Here is a 17,005-nt window from a genome sequence, read left to right on the forward strand (position 1 = left end):
GAGCAGACATAAGTAGCTTTTTTTTTTCCCTCCAATTGTCAGATTAGAAGAACGGAGGCTACAGGTGTTAAGTATTGTTCTTGCTTGTTCTTTTGTATTTATATTTTAAGATATATTTTTGGGGGTTGGGCAGTGACTCACTGAGTTGAACGCTCGCATTACCGTGCGCAAGGACCTGGGTTCGAGCCACCACGCCCCACCTTGTAGGGCAAGCCCTTCGTGAGCAGTGAAGCAGGTCTGCAGCTCTCTTTCTCTCTCCCTCTCTGTCTGCACTCCCTCAATTTCTTTCTGTCCCATGAACTAAAATATAAAGAAAAGGAATAAATGGCCGCTGGAAATGATGGGTTCAGTGATAACCCTGGTGGCAATTAAAAAAAAAAAAGATGTATTTTATTTCATACTAGACAGACTGAGAGAATTTCAAATTAGGCAAAAAGAAAAAAAAAAGACCAGAGTGGCACTCAGGCACCTGGGGTTCCGGGTTTTGAACCAGGAGCCTCAGGCAGGAGCGTCCTGTACTTATCTCAGTTCAGCTGTGTCCCAGCACATTTGATTTCTATGTCTGTGCGTCCTACTCAGGGTGCCTTAGTGAAATCTTTCCAAACACTGAGCGCTCATTACCATGTGAATGTGACATGTTCGGTTAGCATTTTGTTTTGTTGCATATGAGAGAACGCTTCCGAGGAGAAAGAAGACCAGCCAGGACACCACCACAGAGCAGGTGACCTCAGGTACTGGGCCAGGAGCCTTGGGTGTGCAGTCTGACCCTCTGCCCACTCAGCATCTCGCTGGCCACCTGACTCTGACAGACCCTAGTCAGCTCCTACACAAGAGTATTTCCCTTATTTTCAAAGTTTACTGATTTTAAAGAATTTGACAGTATTTTTTGTTCTTTCATATTCAGTTATAGTTGGTGTGTGTGTGTGTGTGTGTGCTGCTAGGTCCTTGCACATGTGAGATTCCACTGCTCACACACTAACTTGTTCACAAAGCTCCAGCAAAAGCCCTGCTAGCAAACAACCAAAGGAAACTCTATGGAATGAGGAGAGACACAGCCAGGCTGCTGACTCAGCGTCAGAGCAGCACAGTGCTTATAGGACTGGCATCCTTGACAGAGCCCTGTCCTGTGGCTGAGAGCAGGACGCTCCCCTCCCTCTCCCTCTCCCTCTCCCTCTCCCTCTCCCTCTCCCTCTCCCTCTCCCTCTCCCTCTCCCTCTCCCTCTCCCTCTCCCTCTCCCTCTCCCTCTCCCTCTCCCTCTCCCTCTCCCTCTCCCTCTCCCTCTCCCTCTCCTCCCTCTCCTCCCTCTCCTCCCTCTCCTCCCTCTCCTCCCTCTCCCTCTCCCTCTCCCTCTCCTCCCTCTCCTCCCTCTCCTCCCTCTCCTCCCTCTCCCTCTCCCTCTCCTCCCTCTCCTCCCTCTCCCTCTCCGTATATAAATGGATATGTTCTAAATAAAAGAAATATAGGAATTCAGGGGTGGACAGGAGGATAGCCACCTTTTCAAAGGATCTACCTTGTGACGTCTCTGACTGTTGTCCTCTGTGCCTGCTTGATTGTCTGCCATTTCTTTCTTTCTTTTTTTAATTATATTTTTATTTATTTATTGGATAGAGACAGAAAGAAATTGAGAAGGGAGGGGAGAGAGAGAGAGAGGGAGAGAGAGACAGAGAGAGACCTGCAGCCCTGTTTCAAACCAGAATGGAATCCTTACACCACGCTACCACCTGTCCCCCAAGACATAATTTTTAAATTCAGAGATATTTACTTATTTACATAGATAGATAGATAGATGAGGGAGAGGGAGAGGGAGAGGGAGAGGGAGAGAAGATCCTGGCACCAGAAGTAGTCCATGCTTCAGTGTTACTCCAGTGTGGTGCTAAGTGGTTGAGCCTGGGCTGCATACATTCCAAGTCAGGTGTTTCACTGGGGAGTTCTCCCTTCAGCCCAAGTCAGTAATCCTTAGAATGGGGATTTTTAACAAACATTAAATGAATCTATGCACCAGGACAGAGTAAGCCAGGAATCCTCTACTTCAGATTACCAGTTGATGGGACTCAGGTGGTAGCATAGCAGGTTAAGCGCATGTGGTGCAAAGCGCAGGGACCGGCATAAGGATCTGGTTTGAGCCCCCGGCTCCCCACCTGCAGGGGAGTCGCTTCACAGGTGGTGAAGCAGGTCTGCAGGTGTCTGTCTTTCTCTCCCCATCTCTGTCTTTCCCCTCCTCTTTCCATTTCTCTCTGTCCTATCCAACAACAACGACATCAATAATAACTACAACAATAAAACAACAAGGGCAACAAAAGGGAATAAATAAATATTTTTTAAAAAGATTACCAGTTGATTAATGTAGCTCAGATTCTAAAAAGGAAACTAGCAGATTATTTTTTATTTAGAGATTCATAATGCTTTCATATTTTTCCATAGTCTTTATTTTTAAACTTCCCCTTTCTGTTGTTTTGAACTGTTCCTTTCTTCTTCTTCTTCTTCTTCCTCTCCTCCTCCTCCTCCTTCTACCTCCTCCTCCTCCTCTTCTTCTTCTTCCTCTTCTCCTCCTCCTCCTCCTCCTCCTTCTCGCTAAAATCTTTTGTGTAAAAGCTGGCAGAGCTGAAGGGCATCAAAATCTCTTTGGAAACAGTTGCAGATAGTAAACAAAGAGAATTTGAATAAAAAATAAAAGTTTGGATTTTGTTTTTGAAAGAGATCGCTGTTTGAAAAATGAGGCCCACGAGAGAAAACAGAACAAGTTTAAATTCTTCCAAAAATTGCTTCACAGTTTTTCTTTCCCTTTGAAGAACCTTTTATTTAAGATTGTGTATATAACCTAATCTTTACTCATGGTGGAAGCACTATGTATTTTATCTGCCGGCCATTAATTATGTAAGGTACACCTGTTTTAATTGTGAAAATGCAGTACTTTGTTACAGCTATTTCTATTGGGAGACAATCATTTGGAAAGAAGTAGCATTCTTTATTTACCTAGTCTCTGTGAAACAGATAGAAGTCTGGAAGAGACAGCTGTGCTTCTTCAAGTATTGGCAGGAAATCTAAAGTGAGACTTTGTAACCCTGTGACCCGACTGCATGAATGTCAGCTCACTGCTTCAGCACTTGCCCTTGAATCTTCCTAGTTACAGTTTGTCCTCTTCAAAATCGGCCCTCATGAAATGTTTTTGGTGCTAAGTAACTGGCTTTAAATTTTTCCTTTTTCATTATGGTTCCAGCTACAGAGTATTAACTAGTTTTGTGTTTGGAAACCCCCACTAGTTTGTCATGACAGGCAAATCCTGGAAAGCAGTGATGTTGACTAGGCAGGTTGCTTCTGTTGCCTAGTACAATTTAAACTGGTTAGCCAGCTTATTCATTCTTAGAGACTATAAGCTAACTCTGTTGTCCTGTGATCTCTGTTGGATTAGTGGAAGACATTCTCACGTCATAAGGAAGGAAGAATGCCATCTGTGTATACTTGGATCATTATGTATAGATGCAGAACAGACACAGGCACAAGGAAAGAATCATCCTACGAAGGTGGACTGGATACTGCACATCCCAGATTCGAACCCTGACACCTCATCAGAATACATGAGTTGGAGTGGTTCCTTCTCTCTTTCTCTACCTCTCCCTCCCCCTCTTCCCCTCTTCCCTTTCCTTCCCCTCCCCATCAGCCCCTCTCCCCCTCATCCCCCTCCCTTTTCCTGCTTCTTTCCCCCTCCTCTCTCCTTCCCTTCCCCTCTGTACCTCTCCCCTTCCCTCCCCCTCTCCCTCCTTTTCCCCTCCCCCTCCTTCCCTCCCCCTCTCCCTCCCGCTTCCTCCCCCTCTCCCTCTCTCTGTCTCTCTCTGAAGGGAAGAACATCCCAGTAGTGGTGAAATTTTGCATATGCAAGGCCCCAGCTCTGTACAAAAAAAGAAGAAAAAAGACTCTTCCTCCAAGTTATTCCTTGTGACTTAGGTATACCTTTGTCCTGTCACCATTATGGGTCATACTGGCTCATGTAATTTTCTATTTTTTAAAAACTAACTCACATTTTAAAATTACATTTATTTATTGGATAGAGATAGCCAGATATCCAGGGGGAGATAGAGAGGAAGAGAGACAGAGGGACACCTGCAACACTGTTTCACCACTCGTGAAGCCTTTCCCCTGCAGGTGGAGACCGGGGACTTGAACCTCCGTCCTTACACGTGGTAGCATGTGCTCTCAGCCAGGTGTGCCACCATCAGGCCCTGGCTTATGTAAATTTCAGTAAGTTTTTAGACCCCTTTTAAGGCAATAAAAGATCACATGGAAGTTTTCTCAAATAAAATTAGCAGATGTAAAATTCTGGAATTACATTTAAATGTTTGAATATAACCTGTTGTGATTCTTCATCAGTTCTAAATGTTAACATCCTATGTTTGAGTTTTTTTTTTTTTAATTTTTTGCTGCCAAGGTCATCACTGAGCTCAGTGCCTGCAAAAAAAACTTCACTGTTTCTGGTGGCATTTTATTTTTGGATAGAAGGTTATGGATAGACATGCATATAAAAGAGAGATACCTGCAGTACTGGTCCTCTCCAGGAAAAGCTTCCCCCTGTTGGTGGCGGCCTGGGACTTGAACCTGGCTCCTCACAGGTGGTACTGTGTGTGCTCTGCTGAGTGAGTCACCACCTGGCCCCAGTTACCTGGTTTTGGAACAAAATGAGGGCTCAGGCAGCTGTGCAGCTTAGGGCAACAGGCTTGCATGACCAAGCCCCAAGGTTCTGGGTTCAAGACCTGGCACTGAGCAGTGCTTTGCTTTCTTGACTTTCTTTTCCCTCCCTCATTAAATAAATAAATCATAAAAAACCAGTTACCATAAATTTTAATTTTTAGCCTTAAGTCCTTAATATAACAGTTAAGCGATACCTTCTCCTAATAATATGCACTAGTGACTAATCTCTTTTGTTTGGAGAAAAAAAAAAAGCCAGTGGAACACTGTAGCAGTAAACATGTCACTATTTCTGTAGTTGATTGAAGGGTTATTAATAGTGAGCATAATAACATTAAACTTAAGACCTCAACTGTTTTATTGACTTTGTGGCCTGGAAATCAAAGAATTTGATTTCTTCTTCCGCATATCTATAGCGTCACGAACACCTGCTGCCTGCACCAGCCATTTTTGATTCAGAGAATACAACACTTGTTAAGGATATTCATGGCTTGTCTGATAGGCAGCTGCATGAAGTCACATTGTAACAACAGATGGTGAAACCAATGGAACAAATAGATCATTAGAATGATGTAGAGGAGGGGCTCTAACCTGGACATCACTGTACCTCTGACAGCGTTGTGCTTCTCTGAATTAATCAAAGAGTTGCTTAAAAAAAAAAAGCTATTTGGGATGAATTAGACAAAGTTTCTGAATGTGAGGTCAGAGATGCACATCGGTTTTTTATTTTTATATACCAGCAACCAACAAATAGAAAATAAACTTTGAAAAAGATTCACTGTTTTACTCTATTCACAAAATTATTTCCAGAAGGGTTTAGGGCTACAAGGAGTAGGGAAAACTAACAAGCTTTCAAAAGAAATTTTTGATAGTTAACACTGGGCGATAGATATCTAAATAGAAAAAAAAAAGTAGAAAAACAAAGCACTGCTAAGTTTGTCTACATTAAAATGATAAACTCCCGGGGGCCTGGTGGAGACTGCAGCAATAGCAGGCAGGCCTTCACATCTGAGGGGCCAGAGGCCAGAGCTTAGCAGTGTTCTGGGTAAAATGATAACAGTAATAATAAACTTCTGTTCATCAAATGACATGAGTAGGAAGTGAGAAGACAACCCTAGGGTGAGACGAGATATTTGCAGTTCAGATATTGGACAAAAAAATTCACATCCCGTAAAAGTAAACAACTCCCATAGTTCATTAGAAAGCCAAATGGGACAAGAGGACTGGATGGTGGTGCACCTTGTTGACAGCACACATTACAGGGCATAAGGACCTGGGTTCGAGCCCCTGGTCCCCACCTGCAGGAGGGAAAGCTTTGCAAGTGGTGAAGCAGGGCTGCAGGTGTCTCTCTGACTCTCTCCCTCTTTACCTCCCCCTCCCCTCTCAATTTCTGGCTGTCTCTATCCAATACATAAAGGTAATAATAATAATATAAAAGAACTTTAAAAAATGGGAAAAGATTTCCAAAAGTATTTTGTGAAAAATGATTCCAAACTAGCCATACAATATCTGCCTGCTTGTATGTATGAATGGATTGCATATTTGTCTCTGAAAAATATTAAAAGACAATTCCTTAGCTCAAGTATGTACTAAAAGCAAAGGGATTCTTTGAAGTACTTATTTAATTTTTTAAAATATATATTTATTTATTTTCCCTTTTGTTGCCCTTGATGTTTTATTGTTGTAGTTATTATTGTTGTTGTTGTTATTGATGCCATTATTGTTGGATAGGACAGAGAGAAATGGAGAGAGGAGGGGAAAACAGAGAGGGGGGAGAGAAAGACAGACACCCGCAGACCTGCTTCACCGCCCTTCACCGCCCGTGAAGCGACTCCCCTGCAGGTGGGGAGCCGGGGGCTCAAACCGGGATCCTTAGGCCGGTCCTTCCACATTGTGCCACCTGCGCCTAACCCGCTGCGCTGCCGCCGACTCTCAGTACTCAATAATTTATGCTTCTATGTGCAGTACAAATAAAAAAATTCAAATTGCTCACTGTAACACAATAACATTGAGTGTAAGAAAGGACAAGCATTCACTAGGATTATATTGGACAAAAGCTGCTAGGTCCATTCCTTCTTCCGTAGAAATAGACCCTGTAGTTGTGTTGAGGGTTATCCTCCTCCCCCGAGATGGATGACATTTGCCGTGTACTTAACTGCTAGCCTGTTGACAGGAACTTGCAGAAAAGCCACTGATCAGGTCTCTTACCCAAATGATCCGGGGTCCTTTGCCCCACCTTCATTTCCTCTATTGCCCTTCACCCTCTTCCCTTCCCTCCCCAGGTGCTTAGAATCCTACAGGCTACTTTGCAAACGTTATGGGGAAGGTTGAGCTGCCAAGAGCTAAGCCCAACCCTGCCATCTCTCTCTCAGCTGCTGATACAGCAGCCTAGCTCTGACTTTTGCTGATGTTAGAGGAGAACTCTGTGGACTGAGCTAAGACTAGTCCGGTGTTCTCTTACCTGTAACTAGAGTAATGGCAGAGGCACCGTGTGGACCGAGCTAAGACTAGTCCGGTGTTCTGTTCTCTTACCTGTAACTAGAGTAATGGCAGAGGCACCGTGTAAGGCAAGTTCAGGCCGGGCGGTGGTGGTGCCCCCAGTCGAGCACACACGTTGCCAGTGCACAAAGGCCTGGGTTCAAGCCCCCCATTCTCACCTGCAGGGGCCCGGTTTCATGAGTAGTGAAGCAGTACTGCAGGTGTTTCTTTTTCTCACCCACGTCTACCCTTCACTCTGTTTCTCTGCCCCGTAACATACACACACATATATATTTTAATATTTATTTATGATTGCATAGAGACAGAGAGAAATTGAGGGGAGGTGGAGATAGAGATGGAAAGAGACAGAGAGGCACCTGCAGCCCTGCTTCACCACTCGTGAAGTGCTTCCCCCTGCAGGTGGGGACCAGGGGGCTTGAATCCCCCATCCCCCGGTCCTTGCACACTTTAGTGTGTGCACTTAACCAGGTGTGCCACCACCTGGTCCCTATAAAATAATTTATATTTATTATAGTCACATATATAATCCTTGTTTTTTAAAGGAGAGGTCAACGCTTTTTTTTTTTTTTTTACTTTTCTTTCTTGTGTAAATACTAGCTATTTGTAGAAATACCTCTTAGCCACCAAATCTTTTTTTTTTGCTCTTAATATAACCACCAAATTAACTTTGTAGGTTTTTTTTTTTTTTAAGCCGGATATATATAGTAAAGGAGTTTTCTTTTGCACTTTGAAGCTGAACAGAATATGGAATGATAGGTGACAAAACAGAATCTTTTTCTTTTGTATCTAGGCAACTGAGAATCTTTTGTTTTTTGTAAAACCAAGTATTTTACAAGACTTGCCTTTTGATTTGTCTCAAGTTGTGGAAGGAGAATGGAATGGGGCCTAGCATTTTCAGTCAGTATAATTTAAATGACATATATTGCATTTTCTTATATCCGATACTACTTTGAATTTTTCTTAATATTTAGTAATGGGTAAAATTCTTTAAAATTTTTTCTACTTAATTATAGTCTATAATTCTATCTTTTAACAGAAAATCTTTTGCTTTATGGACTGAGTACATAGAGCTCTTAATGTTTACTTTAAATACTTTAACATGCAATCCATGCTGAAGTAAAATAAGAAATGAAAAATCAATTTCATGTGATGATCTCTCTGAGGTACCAACTCATAGAGGAGAGGAGCCTTGAGTCAGCATTGAGGGTTGCTCGTCTGGATGAGGGGAAGAAATGAAAGGACTTTGTGGAGACTTAAGAACAAAAGGTTGTACAATCAGGAATGGCCAGGGCTTGTCTGGGAAATGCCGAGGATATTGATGTCTAGGACGTACTGATAGCATAGGGCAAGTCCAAGCCTCCAGCTTGAGAATCAGTATGAAAAATAATTGATGTGTGGCAAGAGAGTTGATGTCCTTGTCTTCCTTGATAGTTCTTCCTTTAAGAATTCCCAAGTAAATACACCTTTGACCATGTTTCTTAGGGATCATAGTTTTTAGAGCTTTAATCATTGCAGTTGGAAGCTGATGGCTTAGTTTCATCAAGGTTGCAATTTACAATGGAACAGTTGTCTTGTTACATAGCCGTAGGAGGTAGTAATACGTGTTTTGTTCTCATTGAAATGCATGGGTGGCTTACAAAATATTTATTTATTTAACTTGAGCCCCCTTTAAGAGTTTAACTTCGATTCCATTGTATGAGTAGACCATACTTGGTTTATCTCGCTTCAGTTGATGGACACTTGTGTTTTCTCTTTTTAGCTATTATGACTAAATAATTCTATGAACATAGGTACATAAGTTTTAGTTGTACATTTTATTTCCTCACAAGGAGTAGAATTCCTGGTTTGTGTCTTCACTCTCATGTTTAGTCTTTTAGGAGGAGCTACCAAACTGTATTCCAAAGGAACTATTCCTTCTTAATTTCTCAACATAGGGGCTCTAATTTCTCTCCTCTTCACCAACACTTATTCTCTTTCTCTCTCTCTCTTTTTAGTATATCCATCCTAGTGAGATATATGGAATTGTTTTAAATTGAAGTTCCCTAATGACAGTGATGTTGAGCATCTTTTTTTTTTTTTTTTTAAAAGAATAATTATCTTTATTTGGTTAGAGAAAGCCAGAAATAGAGAGGGAAGAAAGAGATAGGGAGGGATAGAGACAGAGAGACACCTGCAGCCCTGCCTCACCAGTCATAAAGTTTCGCCCCTGCAGGTGGGGGCCAGGGGCTTGAACCTGGCTTGTTGCGCACTGTAAGATGTGCGCTCAGGCAGGTGCGCCACCACCCGGCCTCGCTGAGCACCTGTACCTGTGCTTGTTGACTATTTGCACGTCTTCTCTGGAGTGGGATCTTTCTCAGTTATAAACTGTGGTTCACTGCCCATTGATTGTTGTTTTAAAAGTGTCTTTTTTTTTTTTTGTATGTTCCAAATGCAAGTCCCATGTCAAATAAGATTTGCTAATATTTTGCGGCATTTAGAACACCTTAGACATACAGAGACCTTAGTAAAATTTTGTCCTATAAGTGTTTGAATGTTTAAAATTATATTTACATTTGAATGTTGCTACACATTAGAATTTATACAATTTATTCCAGTTTTAATATCCCTAATTTAAACATGAAAAAAAACACAATGAAACAAAATAAAACTAACAACAACAACAACAGGCTGGGTGGTGACTCCCCTGATAGAGTACACGTCACGTCACATCACGTCACGTCACGTCACCTCACCACACTCCACGGACCCAGACTCACGCCTTGTCCTCACCTGCAGGTGGGAGTTTCCTGGACGGCCGAGCCTTTTCTCACTCTCATTCTCTCTGCCATCTCTGTTTCTTCCTATCTCAAGAAAAGAAAGAGGAAAAAGAAAAAGTCGTCACTGGGAACGCTGGAGTCTTGTGCAGGCAGTGAATCCCAGTGATAACCCTGGTGGGAGAGAGAGACAGAGACAGAGAGAGAGAGAGAGAAAGGAAGAGAGAGTGAGAAGGAATACGTAACAGCAAATTGATATGACGCCCATCCCTAGTTATTTGTAAATCTGTTATAATTATGAGGTGTTGAAATCTTTCATTTTAGTCAATGGAAAAATGATGAAAATGTGATATCTATTTTTAAATTTTAGCATTTGATATTTTAATTTTACAGATGGAAAAAGTGGAAGCAGATCTAACTAGATCCAAGTCTCTTCGAGAGAAACAATCCAAGGAGTTTTTATGGCAGCTGGAGGATGTCAAACAGCGATACGAACAGCAGGTCGGTTTTTCATTTTAAGGCTCCTGTTTCATATTTTCAGTGCCTATATAATCTCTCCATCATAAAGTCACTGTACAATAAAAAAATTACTAGAAATGTTATTGACAATATATATTTTAAATGTCTGTTTCAATAAAATTCAGAAACAGAATTTTAATTTTCCACTCTGTTCTGACAGATTGTTAATGTGGCTGTTTTTAAGTTTTCCTCTCACGTTATGTTTCTACTGTATAGAATTAAAAAAAAATTCTAATTCTACTCCCCAGCTTAACACACCCAAAAGAGAAATGGAGTCCATAAATAGGAGTTGAGAGTAAGAGGGGGGACTGAAGTGTTTATTTCTTTTCATTAGTGATTTAATGCTGATTTACCAGATTATAAGACAACAGGGGTATAATTCCACAGCACTGCTACCACCAGAGCTCCTGTACCCACTTCCTCCACTGGAAACTGCAGTTCTCCCAAGATCACAGGTGTGGGTTGACTATTACTTTATTATCTATCTATCTATCTATTCATTTATTTCCTATAGTCCTGATTTCTTTTCCTTTCTAAGTCATACCTACACTTCTCATTACTTCTGACTGTCATTCCCCCCCCCCCCTTTTCTCTCTGGATTCTGATGGAATCGGCTTTCAGAGCCCTCTAGCCATCTTCACCTAACATTTCTCTCTCTCTTTTGGAGTGTGGACCAAAATTCATTTTGGGGTGCAGAAGGTGGGAGTTCTAGCTTCTGTAGTTGCTCCACTGGACATGGACATTGGCAGCCTGTTTCTGTCTTTCCCTAGTGGGGTAGGGCTCTGGAGAGGTGAGGTTCCCGGGATATATTGGTGAGGTCGTCTGCCCAGGGAAGTCAGGATGGCATCATAGTAACATCTGCAGCGAGGTGGTTGAAAGGCCTAAGATATAATGCAGGGCAAATTGTTTAATAAAAATTATGAATAGAACTAATGAGAAGTAAGGATCTTAGGGTGGCAAGAAGCTAGAAAGTATATTTAAGGTAAGTTTCTAGGGGCCTGTGACCTCAGTAGTTTTTGTTTGAGCTTAAGAGCTAATCTGGAGGTGGACTAAAAATATTGCCTGGCAAAACGGTGTCAGAGTTGAGAACAGGACTAGGAAGCTAGAGTAGGGCAGAGAGTAGCTCCCAAAGTTGAAGAAAGCATACAAATACAGTTAATTTTTACCCCATTACTATAACTCACAGTCATGGTCCCAGCTGGGAACATTCTAGGCTGCTCTGATGTCAGGACCCGTCTTCCTCGAGGGGCAGAGCAGGCTGACCCAGCCTCCCTTAGGAGAGTGTGGCTGTCCTTACCATTGCTGCTCTGCATTGAAGGCGAGGTCCCGTAGAGGCCCACAAGAGGGTTTATGTTGATGCTCCTGTTGGAAATGACCAGTGATGGTGGAGAGAGGGATCTGTGAGAGGTCTCCGCTCATCATATCTGTGCGGGAATCCCAGGATTCCCTGACTAGGGTCCCAGATGATGGGGTGTCCTGGTATTGAACAAAAAGCCCATCGTGAAGTGAGCCAAGAGACTGAAGTTTTGATTAAAGCTTCAGTTCCATAATACATCAGATAGAAAGGAGAACATTATGTAGGAGGACATAGTCTCATCTAACAGATATGTGCCCTGCACTGCGTGAAGACACAGTGCACCCCTGGCGCCACATGAAAGCGCCGCAGATGACACTAGGGGGAGCTTCCTGGGTGGTGGAGAGGTGTTTGGGCATCTCTACTGTCTGTCTGTCTGTCTGCTCCTCTCTCCTTTTCCCATCTCCTCAAAAAAAAAAAAAAAAAATCAAACCAAAACCCATAAAATTGGGCAAAAGAGGCCATTCAGTGGTGTCGCACATGCGGGCGACCCAGAGTCTATTTCCCAGTAGCACATGCAAATTAAAACAAGCAAGGCTATTAAGGAAGGCAAGCAATAGTGCATGGGATCATGGGATCGTAGAATAGAGGTGACTTTGGGATTCCTGACAGTCGTCAACATAGATAGAGTGTCAGTCTCTCCAAGTAAACTGGCAAAGGAGTAGGGGAAAAGCAAAATCAAGTTAAGAGCGCTTTCTGTGGTAGGGACACTAATCCAGAGATCTTGTATTACAGGGTGAGTTCAAGAAATTGAAGGGCTCTTTACAGAAGTTTATAAGTTATTTTTTTGGGGGGCCAGGTGGTGGCGCACCTGTTTAAGTGCACGTACTACAGTGCACAAGGACCTGGGTTCAAGCCCTTGGTCCCCACCTGCAGAGGGAAAGCTTCATGAGTGATGAAGCAGGGCTGTGGGTGTCTCTCTGTTTCTCTCCCTCTCTTTCTCAATTTCTCTCTGTCTCTATCCAATAATAAATAAGTAAAATTTAAAAAGTTATTTTTTTTTCATTTTGATAATAGTCATGTTGATGACAAGTTTATAGTTATAATTTCTGAATTGCATTTTTTAAAAAAAATTATTTTGCACAAAAACAACCATTCTGAAGTTGGGAGCATTATGTTAACTACCGAGAAATACCAATATTGGACTTAAATAAAAATTAAGCTTAGAGATGAAGACATACATGATAGATAGCAAATATGTGATAGACAGAAATAGACAAAACAGAGTGACTTAAATTAATAGTAGAAATAATTATCATATAAATAAATGAAGCAAAGTCATGAGAACATGAATGTCCCAGTAAGTGACTTAGCAAAGCAAAGAACCAGATAAGAAATTGAGTCAGTAAACAACCATGTAGATATAGCTTTAGCCTTGATGTTAATAATATGCAGATTAGAATAGCAGTGGCATCACGTTTAAATTTGGCAAAAGTATAGAGCAGTTGGTGTTGCTAGACGCTTTATAACTAACTGGTGTAGTAGTCTTGGATAATTTTGTTGCCTTATCTAGTAAAAGTCATGGAAAGTGTTTGTACCTATACCTGGTGGCATGATTATCTTTCACACTGAAAACTAGACAAATACTTGGTAGAAGATGTCAGTTTTTAAAGTCGCATTCATGTAAACGCACATGAGTGTTCAACTTCAGAGAAAGATCACTTTTAAATTCTACAGTTTGTTCTATTTGTATAGCTTCTCAAAAACGATAAGTAAAATTGATTGATTGATTGATTGATTGAAGAATGGGTACTATTTGTTGAAATTTTACACAGATGTGTGACAGAAATTCTTCTAAGCCGCACAGGTTTCACTCAGATTGGTGCTGACGTCACCAGTTGCCATTCTTACCACGCCTATAGGTCTGTTTACTGTAATCAGTATTGAGAATGAGGATCCTAAGTGACAACTCACTAAAGAAAGATAAAGACAGGTACAAGGAAGGGTCGGGCAGTAGCTCAGCACACGTGATCCAAAGCACAAGGACCGGCGTAAGGATCCCAGTTCGAGCCCCCAGCTCCCCTCCTGCAGGGGAGTCGCTTCACAGGCGGTGAAGCAGGTCTGCAGGTGTCTTATCTTTCTCTCCCCCTCTCTGTCTTCCCCTCCTCTCTCCATTTCTCTCTGTCCTATCCAACAACGACGACATCAATAATGACTACAACAAGGCTACAACAAGGGCAACAAAAGGGGGAAAAATGGCCTCCAGGAGCAGTGGATTCATGGTGCAGGCCCCGAGACGCAGCGATAACCCTGGAGGCAAGAGAGAGAGAGAGAGAGAGAGAGAGAGAGACAGGTACAAGAGCCAGGTGGTGGCAAACCTGGTAGAGTGCACATGTTACAATGCACAAGGTCCCAGGTTTGAGTCCCCGGTCTCCCGGCTGCAGGGGGAAAGCTTCTCGAGTGGTGAGGCAGTGCTGCAGGTGTCCTGTCTCTCTCCCTACTATCTCCCTTTTCCCTCTCGGTTTCTGACTGTCTCTATCCAAAAAATACAGCTAACAATAAAAAAAAAAAAAAAACAGGTACATAAGACTACGATCCAAGTGGTGACAGGAAAACTTTTTGGTCCTTTTTGCAGGGCACAATCTTACTAAGTGGAACATATTTTGCCTTAATCACCCCACAACTGTAAGGATTTTACTGTGAAAACTTGTCAGGAAAAATGATGGCTCTTTAGTAGTGATCTCTCCAAGGTTTTTCTAGAAATGAAGCCGCTTAAATCGAGCTCATTCTTTTCTCTGAGCAAGGCAGCCAGTACAGGTCTATGAATACAGAGGAGTAGTCGTAGTGTCTCTGGCCATCACTGAGTCAATCTGACAGGACCCCTCAGGAAAGCAGGTGCCTTTATGTGTGTAAGAGTTAGTAAAGGTCATCTCTGCACAAACGTCCACCTGAAGGGAGATTCAGATTTCTAGGTGTACTAATCAGTGAGTGACGAAAGAGAAGTTTTCTGTTCAAAAGAGAAGTTAGCAGTGTAGGATTGGGAAGGTCTTCTAAAGCATTAAACAGTTAAAGCAGTTAAACTTACAGAGGTTGTGATCCAGGAGATGGTGCGGTGGATAAAGCATTGGACTTTCCTAGCAGCCCATGGACCAGAGCGATGTCTGGTTCTTTCCTTCTCTGCTCCTAGCTTTCTCATTATAAATAAATAAAATCTTAAAAAAGAAAAGAAAAGGGAGTCAGGCGGTAGTGCAGTGGGTTAAGTGTGTGTGGTGCAAAGCACAGACTGGCATAAGGATCCCAGTTCAAACCCCCGGCTCCCCACCTGCAGGGGAGTCGCTTCACAGGCGGTGAAGCAGGTCTGCAGTTGTCTCTCTTTCTCTTTCCCTCTCTGTCTTCCCCTCCTCTCTCCATTTTTCTCTGTCCTATCTAACAATGACAGCATTAGCAACTAAAACAACAATAAAAACAACAAGGGCAACAAAAGGGAAAATAAATGAAAGAAAAAAATTAAAAAAAAAGAAAAGAAAAGAAAAAAACAAAATTACTGAGGTTGACTATAAAATTGCATGTGTTGGCTTGGGTAACTGTCTCAAAGAAGTATGAAGTGTGTGTGTGCATAAGCGTGTGTGTGTATATGTGTGTGTGTGCATGAGTGTGTGTGTGTGTGTGTGGGCATGAGCGTGTGTGTGTGGGCATGAGCGTGTGTGTATGTGTGTGTGTGGGCATGAGTGTGTGTGTGTGTGTGTGTGGGCATGAGCGTGTGTGTGTGTGTGTGTGTGTGTGTGTGTGGGCATGAGCGTGTGTGTGTGTGTGGAGCCGGGGAGGGTAGCAGGTAGAGTATTCCTACCACAGAAGAATATGAGAGTAAAAGAGTCCCAATCTATTGTTTACTATCAGATCTGTTAGTGAGTAAGCCAGTTTGTTCTGATTGTCACATTCTAAGTAGGGCATTGACAAACTCGAACACGTTCAGAGCAGTTACCAGAATATAGAAAGCTTTGGAGCTGTGTCAGGGGGCACACTGAAAGGAATGAGAATGTCTTGCCAGGGAGACACATGACTAAGGAGAACCGCATTATCTGCCCGTATTTAAATCCGTAGTCCACACTACAGGTAACGGCAGACCCGTCTGAGTGGCAGTGCTGCAGTCAGCAGTTAGAAGGACCTAATTGTGGAAGTCTGTCGCTACAGGCTCTGTTTCTCACACAGCACCGGGGAATGAACCCAGAGCTCTTGCATCAACAGTGCCACCACTGAGAGACTTCCTAGCCCACATTTCCCCCTTTTTTTTTTTTTTTGCCTCCAGGGTTATCACTGGGGCTGGGTGCCTGCACTATGGATCCACTGCTCCGGAGGCTATTTTTCCCATTTTGTTGCCCTTGTTGTTGTTGTTATTGTTATTATAGCCATTGTTGTTGTTGTTATTATTATTATAGCCATTGTTGTTGTTGTTGGACAGGACAGAGAGATGGAGAGAAGAGGGAAAAATAGAAGGGGAGAGAAAGATAGACACCTGCAGACCTGCTTCACCTGCCTGTGAAGTGACTCCCCCACCACAATTGTGGAGCCAGGGGGGCTCGAACCAGGATCCTTGTGCGGGTCCTTGTGCTTTGTGACGTGTGCACTTATTCTACTGCTCTGCCACCCACGCCCTCCCCAAGGTTTTCCTTTTTTAAATTTTTTTTTTTTTATGCAGAGAGAAAGGAGAGGAAGTGACAGAGAGGATGACATCACAGCACTGCCTGCTGTCCTGTGCTGTCCGTCATGTGCCAAGTGTGCGCTGTACTCAGTGAGCTACCTCTCAGCCCGTCTCTGTGTGCCTTATGTGGGTCCCTCCAGTTCCCATCTTCTCAGGCCTCTGTGGAGACCAACACCTTTCTCGTGTCCATCCGCTAGTCATAAAAACTGGCAAGTTGGAACACACCCAGTTAACCGACTGATCCAAGGTCTCACACAGTTAACAGAATTGAAGCCATGCTTTTGACTTCCATTGTAAAGGTCCCTCGTGGAGTCGGGGACAAAATCTGAAGGTGTATATAGATGGTGCTGTGAAGGTGGCTTGAGTCATTGCCATGCAGTTCTTTTCTAAAGAAATGTTCAAGTGTGCAAAAGTTTTCCCTGTGAGAAAGGAAGCTCCTCAGTTGAACACGTTGGCATGGCAGTCAGGAATGTCGCGAGGAGTGTTTTGCCTTGAGGGCGGAAGAGAATGGCCACTACCACTGAAGTGTCTTCCAAACGGAAGCTCTTGTTCGTGTGTGT

General features: G+C 42.8%; 1 protein-coding gene across 1 annotated transcript in view; it reads left to right on the forward strand.

The window, feature by feature from the left end:
* CEP112 (centrosomal protein 112) overlaps positions 1-17,005 on the forward strand; it is a 416,214-nt gene that overhangs the window by 153,084 nt on the left and 246,125 nt on the right. Inside the window, exon 19 of the mRNA XM_060202613.1 lies at positions 10,327-10,434. Within this exon, the coding sequence (XP_060058596.1) occupies positions 10,327-10,434 (108 nt within the window). The remainder of the gene's footprint in view (positions 1-10,326; positions 10,435-17,005) is intronic.

The sequence above is a fragment of the Erinaceus europaeus genome, chromosome 12 (genome assembly GCF_950295315.1).
Source record: "Erinaceus europaeus chromosome 12, mEriEur2.1, whole genome shotgun sequence".
NCBI lineage: Eukaryota > Metazoa > Chordata > Mammalia > Eulipotyphla > Erinaceidae > Erinaceus > Erinaceus europaeus.